This window comes from Rana temporaria, chromosome 2 (genome assembly GCF_905171775.1).
Source record: "Rana temporaria chromosome 2, aRanTem1.1, whole genome shotgun sequence".
NCBI lineage: Eukaryota > Metazoa > Chordata > Amphibia > Anura > Ranidae > Rana > Rana temporaria.
Genome location: NC_053490.1, coordinates 102,656,090 through 102,670,652, shown reverse-complemented (window position 1 = coordinate 102,670,652; position 14,563 = coordinate 102,656,090). Strand labels below are relative to the sequence as shown.

Sequence of the window (14,563 nt, the reverse complement as noted above, 5' to 3'; positions counted from 1 at the left end):
GCCGCACTTACTTTCTCTCCCGCAGCTCTATTTCGTCAGGCAGGGCTCCCTTCACGTGCTGGTCTTCAGGAAAATGGCGGCCGGTGGAGACATTATCTCCGCCGGCCGCGGACCTCTAGCGGCGGCAGGGCCCCCGAGTATTACTCGGGGCCCTACGCAGCCTGCTTAGTCTGCGTATATGGCGGATCGGCCCTGGTTGCTGGAACCGGTCATACCTTGGGGCTGCGGACTAAAAAAATTGTCTGAACGCATCGGTCAGATGGCCACCTTCTCCACCGCTCCTTCTGTGACTGACCGAAGCCTCAGCAACACGTTGTCCAGGACCAGGATTTTGTAACCTCCCAGTCTCTGGGAACGCATTGCACAAACCTTTCTGCTCCCTCTGCGCTGGCAAGAAAAGGTCCGCAACCTTACTCTTGCAACGTGGATCAAGGAGGGTTGCCAGCCAGTAATGATCCCTCTCTTTGATAGCACGAATACATGGATCCTTCCGCAGGGAGGCCATACAGTGTAGGTTTGCTGAGGCATTTGGTGCAGAGTCCTCTGGGTCACTGAGGACGACAGGATCCGCAGCCACCTTGTCCCAGCCACGTACAAGTCCATGGGTTTCTTGGGACTGTAATTGATCCCTTGAAGACTGCTGCTGATGCTGAGTGCTAGGCTCCACCTGCATGCCGACACAATCCTCCTCCTCATCCTCATCTTCTCCCTGTGTAGTAGGCGGGCAAGCAGGAACACTGTCTGGATAAAGGGGGCCCTGAGAGGTAAGGAAGTCCTTCTCTTCCTCCCTCTGTTCTGCCTCAAGGGCCCTGTCCATTATTCCACGCAGCGTGTGCTCCAACAGGTGAATAAGAGGGACAGTCTCACTGATGCTTGCACTGTCACTGCTCACCATCCTCGTGGCCTCCTCAAATGGTGACAGGACAGTGCATGCATCCCTGATCATGGCCCACTGGCGTGGGGGGGGGACCAAGCTCCCCTGACCCTGTCCTGCTGCCATATTGGCACAGATACTCATTGATGGCCCTCTGCTGCGTGTGCAGCCGCTGCAGCATGGCCAACGTAGAGTTCCACCTGGTGGGCATGTCACAGATTAGGCAGTTCTTGGGCAGGTTGTATTCCTTTTGGAGGTCTGCCAGCCAAGCACTGGCATTATATGACCGTCGGAAATGCACACAGAGTTTCCTGGCCTGCTTCAGGACATCCTGTAAGCCCAGGTACCTGCCCAAGAACCGCAGCACCACCAAGTTAAGGACATGAGCAAAACAGGGCACATGGGCCAGTTGTCCCTGTCTCAGGGCGGAGAGGAGGTTGGTGCCATTGTCGCAAACCACCATTCCTGGCTTAAGCTGGCGTGGCGTCAAGCACCTCTGAGCCTGCCCCTGCAGAGCTGACAGAACCTCTGGCCCAGTGTGGCTCCTGTCCCCCAAGCACACCAGCTCAAGCACCGCATGGCATCTCTTTGCCTGTGTACCTGCGTAGCCCCTTGAACGCCTACGGAGCACCGTTGGTTCCGAGGACACATCAGCACAGGAAGAGGCCACAGAGGAAGAAGAGGAGGAGGGGGTGGAGGAGAGAGGTCTGTCACAACCAGTAGTAGCATTTTGGAGGCGTGGTGGCAGAACAACCTCCAATACTACTGTACCTTGTCCTGCGTTCTTCCCAGCTGCCAGCAGAGTCACCCAATGCGCCGTGAAAGATAGGTAACGTCCCTGTCCATGCCTGCTGGACCATGAGTCAGCGGTAATATGCACCTTACCACTGACCGCCCTGTCCAGCGAGGCATGCCAACGAACTGCATGGCAGGTCAACATATGTCTGGTCAAGCATGTGGTGCCCAAGCGGGTGATGTTTTGGCCACACGAGATACGCTTGAGACATATGTTGCAAATAGAAGCGGTGCGATCTGATGCACTCGTCTCAAAAAAGGCCCACACCAAAGAACTTTTGGAATAACGCTGAGAGACAGCAGCGCCCTGCACATGCGTAGCTCTGCGTTGTGATGCAGTCAGTGTGCTGCCCTTAAGCTGGCCCCTGGAGGGGAACCTGCCTCATTGAAGATGTGCCTGTGCCTCCTCCTCTCTCCTATCAGGCTCCCACGTAGAGTCATTGACCTCATCATCCCCCCCCTCATCATCACTGTAGAAAACCTGGCAGTATGCTGCAGCTGGTGGAACATGACTGCCAGATTGCTGTCCTTCTTGGGTACCCCCTCTCTCTGGGCTCATGTTACTGCCTTCCTCTAGCTGTGTACCATCATCAGAGCCTTCAAAACGCTGCGCATCCTCCTGCAGCATGTACCCAACACTGTGGTCAAACAGTTTGGGGGACTCCTCAGGAGGACATGGTGAGGCTAGGGAAGGAGTGACTGATGCCATTAAGCAGAGGGAAGAGGCCGCGATGGCAGCTGCTTTGCCAGACAAAGTACCCTGAGCCTGGGTGAGAGAGGACGAGGACGGCTTGGTCATCCACTCTACCAAGTCTTCGGCATGTTGCGGCTCAACGCGGCCAGCTGCCGAAAAAAAGGACGAGCGTGTCCCACAGCCACGTGCTGATGAGGATGCACCGTTGTCCACGACCAGCACTGTTGCCTCTAGACGCAGAGCCTGCTTGCCCTCTTTTATCGGCTTGTGACTTCCTGCCTCTCCTTGTTGTCCATCCAGACATACTAATGGCCTGCAGAGGACACAGACAGTACATCACGTGAAAGTACTTGCAGCAATATCTCCTGCCTGTAGTATTAATATGAGCAGATCCCTGCTTCTAGGAGTAAATATGAGAAACACCAGCTTTACGTTAGGTGCACAATGTGCAGAGGACACAGACAGTACACACACCACGTATCTTTAGGTGCACACTGCAGAGGACACAGACAGTACACCACGTGAGAATACAGCAGCTAGCACAATCACCTGCCTGCCTGCCTGTCAGTAAATTAGGAAGATCGGATCTAGCTAAACTATACAGTGTATAAATATATATACACAACACCTGGGATGCATGTATATCCTCTACACACTAACTCTAACTGACTAGCCTGCCTGCCTGCTCTATCTACATGCAATAAATGACACTCTCTCTCTCTCTCTGTCTTCTCTTAACCACTGCAACACACTACACAAGGCCGACCTGCAGGCTGCCTTTTATAGTGTGGGGCGTGTACTAAACCCCCTAAGCCATAATTGGCCAAAGCCACCCTGGCTTTGGCCAATTATGGTTCCCTGTTTTTTGCAAGCTGTGATTGGCCAAGCATGAGGGTCATAGTGCATGCTTGGCCAATCATCAGCCAGCAATGCACTGCGATGCCGCAGTAAATTATGGGCCGTGACACGCCACTCAAATTTGGTGCGAACTGCCCGTAACGTTCGTAATTCGACGATCCGCATGACAACTTCTACAGAGGAGGGGCAGCTGTCCAGGACCCCGCTCTCCAGCTCAAAGACCCAGAGCAAATGTGCCCTTAGCATTTATACAGTTACCCAGCATGCCATGAGGCACTTTCCTCGGCCAATAGCCAGGGCTGTAACAATGCCTGTGCCTTCACTTGTCTGGTCCCCTCCTACTGTCCAATATGCCTCCCTATTGGACCAGTGTGGGACATTCAGACAAGCTGAGCTGCACCTGAGCACCATGAGCAGACCTCACTAACAAATCCTGCTCCCTGGTAGGCTGAGAGCACTCTTGCCTAACAATCTTCCTGGTAAACAGAAAGACCCAAAACTATACTCTCTTCTAGCACCTACCTAAGAGGGTGCAACACATAGAACATGGAAATGCATTTATTTTAGTAAACTGCTAAATACCTTTTCTCATCAGCAGTATATAGCAGTTTTGTGTCTTCTTTCAGTGTCCAGCCAGGCACTGGTAAAAACTTGTAGGATACAAGTTTTCTAACTGTCCTATAAGACTGCAAGATCCCTGACATTCTGTTTGGACAGTGCCGATTGGCCCTGTGCTGATCACATGTACCCTCCCAAGAAAAAAAAACCTCTCTAGCAATACACACCAAACTGAGCATGTGCAATCTGATTTCACAGACTCTGTGTTATCACTAAATTATCAGGGGACAGTGGAAGGAGGAGAGGATCAGAGAAGCCAGGATCAAACAGCCTTTTTACACACTGCAGAGGATTAACTCCTTAGGTTTCACAGTGAGTATAACAAACATGCATTACTGCATATACAGACTGATTTTACTGTTGTGGGTTTAGCAACACTTTAAACCGTTTGTTACCCCAACACTTCAGATTTCTGATCTGTGCCTGCTGTACATGTACTTGTATGAGAAAGTATCTTGTTTTCATTGTATTACTTCATTTTTTTTAAATCCCTGATGTTCCTGCCAGTCCCTCTGCTTTCCTAATAAAAACTGACCACACTAAGCAGGAGAGCACTCTGTGGGCAGTTCTCTAGCTATGCTGGGAACTCAGTGTAATCATCTCCAATGATCAAACTTTTCCTGACATGCCCCCCCCTTCCCCCCTCCTACCCAGCTAGTCACTGGGAAGTGCAGTGTACTACTGCTTCTCCTCCCCCAGAAGCTGAGAAAAGAGGAAATGTGGTATTTAGACATATTTTCTATATCTATACAAACATGTTTTGCCTTTCATTTCCATTTTAAATTGAATGTGTTGTTTTACAAGGTGATCGTTTACAATCACTTTATCAATAAAAGTTTGCATATGCCCTACTTTAAGAGATATCAGAGTTTTGCGCCCAATACCAGATAACAATATCTGCAGAAGATCAAACCAAATCACAGATGAGTCTATAGTATAATGGAGCTATACATGGAAATGAATACTGTGAGTGATTTATGGCTGCTTTGTTTTGATATGATCTTACATAAATCAATACGAACGCACAATATTGGTTGAATGATCAAAAGTCAATGTACCTCTGTGAGTGGACAATGGATCTGTGCATACCATTCCTGAGAGTATAGACAAATCTGGATACCCTGACCAATGAACAGGCAGGTCCATACCATTACATTAAACACTGGACTTGCTCGTTTATCATTGATTGCGAAATTAAACAAGGCTGAAAAACACAAGAATATAGACATATACAGAGAGAGATTAGATATTCACAGTACCAATATTTTAATACATAACATACTAAATGCAAACCAGAGCAAAAAAAAAAAAATGTCTAGTCTGATACAGCAATCAGTCTCTATCAAGATTATTCAGCAAAAAAAATGCCTGTGGTAACCAAATTAAAATTAATCTTATAGAGACCTAAAGCAGGCCAGACTATGTGATTCTCTTTCCTGCAACCACAGGTTGCAGGACTGAAAAATCACTTGATTGATGGTGAAATCCCTACTGCGGAGCTATTGCGGGAGCTGTCCCTGTCGGGAGAACACAGTGCTTACTACTAGCGACTGTCAGCTGAAAACGAGTCGCAGGAGTGCACAATGTGATCCATAGAAGTAGGGCCAAAAGAGATTTTGCCCTACTTCTCCTTTACGTTTCTCCAAACTCTCATTGTTTGCTTTGGACAATAATGGTTTATTTATATATTTCACAATACCAGCCAAATGCTTTCCTTGCTTCAGGGTGAGGGTACTCAGCCCAGGATATAAAATGTTGAAATTATCAAACAACTTGCAGTGATGTCCTTGTGTGTGAGCCTTGCACTTGTTCTAGTGTGTACGCAGGTGCAGTTAGCCAGTCTCCTATTTTTCCAAAATGGTGTGTGGTAATAGGGAACAGTGTAACTGTGTTATGTCCCTTTTTAAACTGTATGTCCCTTGTAAACTGTAGTGATGTCACAGGTGTAGGCATTGTCCATATAAAAAGGCAGGATTGGAGAAACTTCAGTCAGTGGGGGCATGGGAGCTAAACACCCCACCAGCATGCAGATGTAGTCAGCTAACGCAGAGGTTCTGGACAGGGCAGAAGAACTGGGTGGGATAGTCCTACACCTAGAAGAGTCATTTGTAGTCATCTTGACACTTTATGGTTGGTAGAAGCCAAGAGCGGGATGCAAAAGGCCTTTTAGGCCAGGCCAAGTGTTCTCTGTTGTGATAGCTTTTCCCAGCAGTCCTGTCTGTGGAACAACATGCACTGGGTCCCGAGCTGGATGCATAGAGCCTAATGGGCATTTTGGAGCCCTCTGAGTATGTACGAATGATCCTGGGAATGAGAATAACTAGACATGTGCACTGCCAAAAAAATTGTTTCTGTTTTCATGCGTTTTTTTTTTTTTTTCGTTTTTCGGGTCATGCATTATGTTCTAAATTCGTTATTTGGAATAAATTCATAAACATTCTAAATTCGATATGTTCCATTCGTTTAGATATGGCTATATTTTGTATTGACCCTGAATGATCGCCATCCCCCCTAATTGAATTTCATACTTTAGAATGATGGCACCCACCCCTACCTCCGCCTAAACCATGAGGCAACCCATTTCTAGATATGGTATTCGTTATTTTGATCTTTCAGAAAAATCCGAAATTTGAAAATCTGAAAATAAGAACAAGAATCCGAAAAATAGAAAATTTGGAAATCCAAAAATAAGAACGAAAATCGGAAAATAAGAACGAAAATCCAAAAATTCAAAACATATTAATAACTATTAAATTATAGGTATTGGAATTTCCTTTTAAATTTATCCGAAGTTCCCAATTATCCAAAATAATGAATGCCGCATCTAAACAAATGAAACGTAACAAAGTAATCATAATAAGTAAAATAAAAAGTTTTCATTATTATTATTTATTATTATTTTGTTATGTTCCATTCCGATGCAGCATTTGTTATTTTGGATAATTTGTAACTTCGGATAAATTCGTATTCGTCACCAACAGCCAAATTTGAAAGGAAGTTCCAATACCTATAATTTAATAGATAATAATAGTTATTATTAGCATTAGTTTTTCAGATTTTTTAATTTTTAGGTTTTCAAATACTCAGACTTTTGTTCTTATTTGTTTTTGCATTTTCGTTCTTTTTAATTTTCATTCTTATTTTTGGATTTTCAAATTTTCCAATTACAGAATTCTCGTTTTCGGAAAAAATTGTTAAAACAGGTTTTCATTATTTCGAATATTCCTGAATTAATGAATTTGTCGAATTTAGTTGAAAAACAGATTCGGAATTAAACAAATTGCACATGTCTAAGGGTAACAGCCACCAGGGGAAGATGGCTTAAAAGCGATGTGCAATGTGTGCAGCTTTCACATAGTGATTGCTACAGTACATGCACTATATGCGATTGGCAAAGAATGCCAAGCAGCCCTGGATATTATGTTTTTGTGATGTCATGTGAAATGTCACTGCCATCTTTAGCGAACATCAGTAAAGTGCAGAAACTATAATATTTGTTTGGACATTCCTTTCTTTTAAATATAAAGTCTAATGGCCAGGGATGTTGTGGGAAGGCATCTGGCAAAGAATTGAGCATAATATGGAAAAGGATAACAACTACCAGCAGGTGGGTCCCTGTCCCATCTGGGAAGAAGTGGGATGGGAACTTGTGTATTTGGTGCCAACTGTTTCCAATACAACCTACTTAGAGAACAGTCACTTAACCATCACAAGCACAGGAATAATGTGAAGAAGACATCAAGACTCCAGGCAGAGCAAGGGACCTTCATAACCCAACATAACCCAAACTTTAACCTAAAACCCACATCCCTGCTACATGATACCAAAAATACTAGTAATACAAAAGGTAAAATTGACATCAATCCGTACCTCCAAAAATAGCAAAGAGACAAAACAGAACCGGGTAAAAAAAACCAAATGACAGCGTGAAGACATATTCATGCACAAAAGCAGATATGAGAAACACGGTCATCATCGCTCCTGACCGAAACTTCTGATTCAGCAGCTGAAGGCAAAATGAAAAAGAAAATCACCTATATTAAAAATGAAACTTAAGGTGCCTATTTTTTTTCCTTTCTATTTCTACCAGGCCCTTACCCTCAGAAGATCCTGGTATACATAATAAAAGAGCCAATCATGAACCACCACATTCCACGTCCGGTAATAGTTTGCGAATGAAGTGGAATTCCACCAGTCCTGTAAACAAAACAGTAATACAAAGGGTGAATTTAGGACTGGGGCAGATTATGTCTATCATTTGTAAAGTAAAAGTGCAGGTTACCTTAAATATAGAATTTTTTTTGTATGTGTGTTTAACGTATATTTTATAAATCATAGTCAATATACTTTTCATGTACTGTATTTGCCGGCCTATAAGGCGACTGGGCGTATAAGACAACCCCCTAATTTTCCAGCTAAAAAGTTGGTTAGGGATATACTCACCCTTTAAGACGACCCCCTTCCGACTAGTCTGTCCAGAAGCTGAGGGGTAGTCGCACTGTGCCCATTGCTTGCCTCACCTCACCTCAATGTGCCCATTGCATACCTCATCTCACTGTGCCGATCTCCATAATTTATCCCTGTATGTAGAGTCAGAATGCGGGCGTCCATTGTTCAAAAGCTGTGCCTCCTCCTCGTCCTGTTCCGAGGCCGAGAACGAGAGGACGTCCGTGATAGGCGGAACACTGAACACAGGCTCTGCTGGGAAACAGTGTTCCGCCTATCACGGAACAGAACGAGGAAGAGGCGCGGCTTTTTTTCTTCCATCTTAAAGTGGAACTTTAGTCAGAAAATTAAGTCCTGCTATATCACTTTAGGCTGGCCCCCTTTTGCAGGTATGGCAAACATTAAAAAACAGGTGCCCCAATGCTGTTTAAAATCAAGTAATACACTGTTTCACCCTGCTCTGCACATGCTCAGTTGCTCTCCATTTTTGGGCACTGAAGAATTTGTAGAGGCCGATCTGCTGACAGCCTTAAAGTGGAATTAAACCCCCCTATCCATTACCGCTAAAGAAGCTGCTTCACTTTGATCTGAAACTGCATCAGTGCTGCACATGTGATCAGTTATGACACCAGCCATTTGATGGCTTGACAGTTTGGTTGAGGACTCAAGCAAATGTGACAGTTCGCAATCCTGGCATTCCAGGGACGTAACAGTTTTTTGAAACCGTTAAATCGATGTTTAGTTTCGCTTTATGATTTTCTACTGTTTAGGGGCTCTGGGCTTCAGCATAATGGCAGCAAGAACACACTAATGTTGGTAACATAATTATTCATGTAGAATGTATGTTCCTTGCTAAAGAACATTATTTGTTATCAAGTTTTTTAAGTGTTAAAGTTTCGCTTTAAATACCTGGTTGATCCTGCTAGTCACCTTTCTTCCTTGTTCTAAACTGACCACACAAAGCAAAGAAGTTGTGTTAGTGTGTTCAGTTTGTATCCTTTGGCTGGCCATTGTAAGAAAGTCTTGATAAATGTGAAAAGGACACCAATATTATTTTCTTGTGTCTTTGGGTGATTGCAAGAAGAAGAAAAAAAGCCAGCTAGGATAAAAGAAGTGTGGTTTTATTTACCACACAAAAGGTTACAAAAATAAGTACAGAAGTTGCAGGTTCAAATACAAAAATAAATGTAGCTTCAAATAAAATAAAAAGGAGGTTAACTAGGAAATGTTTGCTTCGTAAAATATGAGGATTTAGCATAGGTTCAGACAAGTGCGATGCAGGAACCAGCGCGATTCCAGTGCCGGTTCTCGTATCGCTCCTCTCCCACTGCCCTCTGCTAATCACTGTGGGTGTCAATACATTGTTAACCACTTGCCACCCATCCACCGTCAAATGACGAAAGGGCGGTGCGGCTCTTGTTCTGGGTGGACGCGCGGAGGCGTGCAGCCTGTCAATCGTGGTCATGCCGTGTTTCTAGGACACGGTGTGACCCCCAACTCTGTAAAGAGCGTCTGGTGCGGCTCTTTAAAATCATGTGATCGACTGTGTCCAATCACAGCCGATAACATGTAAACAAGGAAGTGCCGGTAATCGGCGCTCCTCGCCTCAGACTGACAGAGTGTGTGGCGAGGAGAGACGATCAGTGGCATCTCCTCACAGGGGACAGTGAGAGATGTAATCAGGACACTGATGATCAGTGCCCCAATTACATTAGAGTGCCAGAAGTGCCAGCAATCAGTGCCCATCAGTGCCCATTAGCGATGCCAGTCGGTGCTGGCTTTTAGTGGCCATCAGTACTGCCTATCAGTGCTGCCCATAAATGCCCATCAGTGTTGCCCATCAGTGCCGCCCATAAATGCCTATCAGTGCTAACCAAATATGCCCATCAGTGCTGCCCATCAGTGCCTACCAGTGCCAGCCATCAGTGCCAGCCATCAGTACTGCCTATCAGTGCTCATCAGTGCCACATATCAGTGCCACCTATCAGTGCCCATAAGCGCAAAATATTTGTGCCACCTAATCAGTGCCCATAAGTGCAGCTTCATCAGTGCCGCCTCATCAGCGCACATCAATAAAGGAGAAAAATTACTTATTTACAAAAATTACTGACAAACGAAAAAAAAAAAAAAAAATTCCCCCCACATTTTCTGTCTCCCCCCCCCCCCCCACGTTTTCTGTCTTTTTTCCACATTTTAGTCCCAGCAGTGATTAAGAGAAAGCTCTATTTGAGTGAAGAAAAACATAAACATTTCACATAGTTACAGTGTAGCATGACTGCGCAATTTTCAAAGTGCAACAGCGCTGAATCCTGAAAAATTACCTGGGCAGGAAGGGGGTGAAAGTGTCCTGTAGCTAAGTGTTTAATGATACCCCCAGATCGGTTCACAGATCGCAGTGCAAACTCGCACAGGAATCGGATCGCATAAGTGAGAATATGCATGCGATACGATTTCAGCTGGGGGGGGGGGATAGTCGCTGCACTTTTTTTCCTGTGAACGCAAGAGCTGGTTCTGGCTAGCTCAGCAGCTCGCTTTAAAAAAAGCCTGGATTTTTTCCTAAATGTACATAATATACCTGGATACTAACATTAATAGGTAAAGTTGATCCAGGGAAAATCTAATTGCCTCTCGGGGGATCAGGAAGAAATTTTTCCCCCTGCTGGAGCAAATTGGATCATTCTTTCCTGGGTTTTTTTGCCTTCCTCTGGATCAACTGTGTATAGAATTATGTATAGAGGACTGTAAGTCTCCCCCCCCCCTTTTATTTATTGAACTAGATGGACCTGTGTCTTTTACTAACCTGACTAACCTTTACCAATTATGTAAATGTTCATACTCTTCTCATGCCCACCAGGATTCTGACTTTTGAAACATTCTCATGTGATACCTTTGCATGAACATTATCGTTGCATACAACTTTGTCACTTTGCCTCCGGTCTCATTTGCTCCCGATCCACTCCATATAGCCTGACGTCCATTGAAAGTCGTGCCCCCACTCGCCAGGTTTCATTTCACTGATCTACTCCTCAATCATTTCTGCTAAACAGCCTCCTGTGTGAAAGTATAGGCAATAGGGATGAGCTTCGAGTTCGAGTCAAACTCATGTTCGACTCGACCATTGCCTGTTCGACGAACAATTAGGGGTGTTCGCGGCAAATTCGAAAAGCCGCGGAACACCCTGTAAAAGTCTATGGGAGAAATCTAAAGTGCTAATTTTAAAGGCTAATATGCAATTTATTGTCCTAAAAAGTGTTTGGGGACCTAGGTCCTGTCCCAGGGGATATGTATCAATGCAAAAAAAAAGTTTTAAAAACGGCCATTTTTTCGGGAGCAGTGAATTTGATAATGCTAAAAGTGAAACAATAAAAGTGAAATATTACTTTAAATTTCGTACCTGGGGTGGTGTAAAGTTAGCATGTGAAATAGCGCATGTTTCCAGTACATAGAACTGTCCCTGCACAAAGTGTAATTTCTGAAAGGAAAAAAAGTATTTTAAAACCGGACATGCGGCTATAATGAATTGTCGGCTCTGGCAATTCAGAGAGAATTCATTCATAAAAAAAAAAAATAGCATGGGGGTCCCCCCAAATTCAATTACCAGGCTCTTCAGGTGCAGGTGATCTCTGGTCCAGCGATGAGAAGATCCATCCATCCAGAGCGCAGCCACGCCAACCTCCTCTCTCTCTGGACACAGCCCAGCGAATGATGCGGCTGAAGCAGTGACATTTCTTATATAGGGGAGGCGGGGCCACCCGTCACATGACCCCGCCCCCTCTGACGCACCCTCTGCTACGTCACTGGGGAAGCCCAGTCTTCCCCCTTCGCTGGGCTTCCCCAGTGACGTAGCAGAGGGTGCGTCAGAGGGTGCGGGGTCACGGGACGGGTGGCCCTGCCTCCCCTATATAACAAATGTCACAGCTTCAGCCGCGTCATTCGCTGGGCTGTGTCCAGCGAGAGAGGAGGTCAGCGTTGCTGAGCTCTGGATGGATGGATCTTCTCATCGCTGGACCGGAGATCACCGACCGTCGCTGGATACAGACAACGTTGGAGCAGGAAGCCGGGACCGAGAGTGGATTACCACCGCTGGATTTTTTTAATAAATTTTTTATTAATAAAGGACTTTTTTCTACGGTGTGTGTGTGTGTGTGTGTGTGTTTTTCAAACTGTTTACACTTCCTTCGTGAAATGGTAGGGGTACAATGTACCCCATTACCAATTCACATAGGGAAGGGCCAGGATCTGGGGGTCCCCTTTGTTAAAGGGGTCTTCCAGATTCTGATAAGCCCCCCGCAGACCCCCACAACCACCGGGCAAGGGTTGTGGGGATGAGGCCCTTGTCCCCATCAACATGGGGACATCCTCCCCATGTTGAGGGCATGTGGCCTGGTACAGTTCAGGAGAGGGGGGCCGCACTCTGTCCCTCCCTCTTTTCTGCGGCCGGCCAGGTTAACGTGCTCAGATAAGGGGTCTGGTGTGAATTTTTGGGGGAACCCCACGTCATTTTTTTTTAAATTGACGGCGGGGTTTCCCTTAATATCCATTCCAGACCTGAAGGGTCTGGTAATGGAATTTGGGGGGACCCCACGCCATTTTTTTTTTTTTTGTTATGAATGAATTCTCTGAATTGCCAGAGCCGACAATTCATTATAGCCGCAAGTCCGGTTTTAAAAGACTTTTTTTCCTTTCAGAAATGACACTTTGTGCAGGGACAGTTCTATGTACTGGAAACATGCGCTATTTCACATGCTAACTTTACACCCCCCCAGGTACGAAATTTAAAGTAATATTTCACTTTTATTGTTTCACTTTTAGCATTATTAAATTCACTGGTCCCGAAAAAACGTCAGTTTTTAAAACTTTTTTTTGCATTGATACATGTCCCCTGGGACAGGACCCAGGTCCCCAAACACTTTTTAGGACACTAACTTGCATATTCGCCTTTAAAATTAGCACTTTAGATTTCAAATGTTCGAGTCCCATAGACTTTAACGGGGTTCTAAAGTTCACACGAACATTTGGTGTGTTCGCAAGTTCTGGTGCGAACCGAACAGGGGGGTGTTCGGCTCATCCCTAATAGGCAACCATGGGTATGGGAACTGGGGACGGAGTTAAATCCTCTGGACTGGCAGATCATGACTTTGGCTGTATCCCATTGATCAAAAAATGTCCTCATCTTTGAGAATACGTACAAAGGGGTTGATTTTCCTTTTTTGTATTCAAAAAGTTTTATTTGGAAGACAAGGAAGAATACAGTTCAATACAATGCATTGGGATAAAAATAACATAAGGATTATAGGACAGGAGATTCAAAGAGTTGGGAACAGAGATAAAGGGAGCATGCAAGGTGGGAGAGTAATATCATGTGTACACGTTAAGTAGAAGCACAATTTATAAATGAAAAGTATAAGTATAGAGATCATAGTATCGACTAAGCACATGGGTGAAAACAGACTGTCAGAAATAATTGGTAAAAGTAGGAGGAGGGGGGGTAAAGGAGTTTGTTAAGATGGCATTGACCAATATAGCCATTTATCAGTAAAAACATGCATGCTATCAAATAAAGTGTGGTAGATTCTTTCCTGAAAGTCTGATGGATTCCATTCTGGATACGACCTGGGGCCATGGTAGGCTTTGTGATCTCCAGTTACACGCAATCATCCATTGCACAGAGCTGATAAGAGAATGGATCAATCTATTACAGGGAGGGGGAACATCTGGGACCGTGGTGTATAATAGACAGATATGTGGGGTGAGGGAGATTCTCTTGTTGAGGATGATTTCAAGTCTATTGACTAGTGCGATCCATATAGGTTCCAAGAATTTACATTCCCAAAAAATGTGGAGATAGTTGCCTACTTCGGGGCAACCCCTGAAACAGTTTGGGGAGGTATTATCGTAGAAGGAGTGGATTTTAGCTGGGGTCATATACCATCTGGTGAAAATTTTTAAAGGGGATTCTCTAAAAGCAGCAGCACGGTTACTCTTACGAAGATTTTCTATCATAACCGTCCACTGTTCGACAGGGAAGGAGCAGTTAAGTTCCAATTCCCAGCGTAACATCGGACCAGATTTGTCTGGTTGAAGTAAGGTATTCAGGTTATCATAAAAACGAGAGATTAAACCTTTGTCTCTCGAGCAGGAAAAGCATACGTGTTCAAATAAAGTACTAGGAGGGGTGATATGCGTGGAGTAGTTTATTGAAAAAAAAGTCTCGAATTTGGGAGTATTGGGAGAGACTGGAGGGGGGAAGGTTGAATTTGGATTGTAAAGATGAGAAG

General features: G+C 44.9%; 1 protein-coding gene across 1 annotated transcript in view; it reads right to left on the bottom strand.

The window, feature by feature from the left end:
- The window catches only part of LOC120929304 (sterol O-acyltransferase 2-like), a 140,666-nt gene that overhangs the window by 30,567 nt on the left and 95,536 nt on the right, over positions 1-14,563 (bottom strand). The window contains exons 13-15 of the mRNA XM_040340632.1: positions 7,938-8,036; positions 7,710-7,845; positions 4,898-5,043 (exon numbers count right to left, since the gene is read on the bottom strand). Coding sequence (XP_040196566.1) covers positions 4,898-5,043; positions 7,710-7,845; positions 7,938-8,036 — 381 coding nt within the window. The remainder of the gene's footprint in view (positions 1-4,897; positions 5,044-7,709; positions 7,846-7,937; positions 8,037-14,563) is intronic.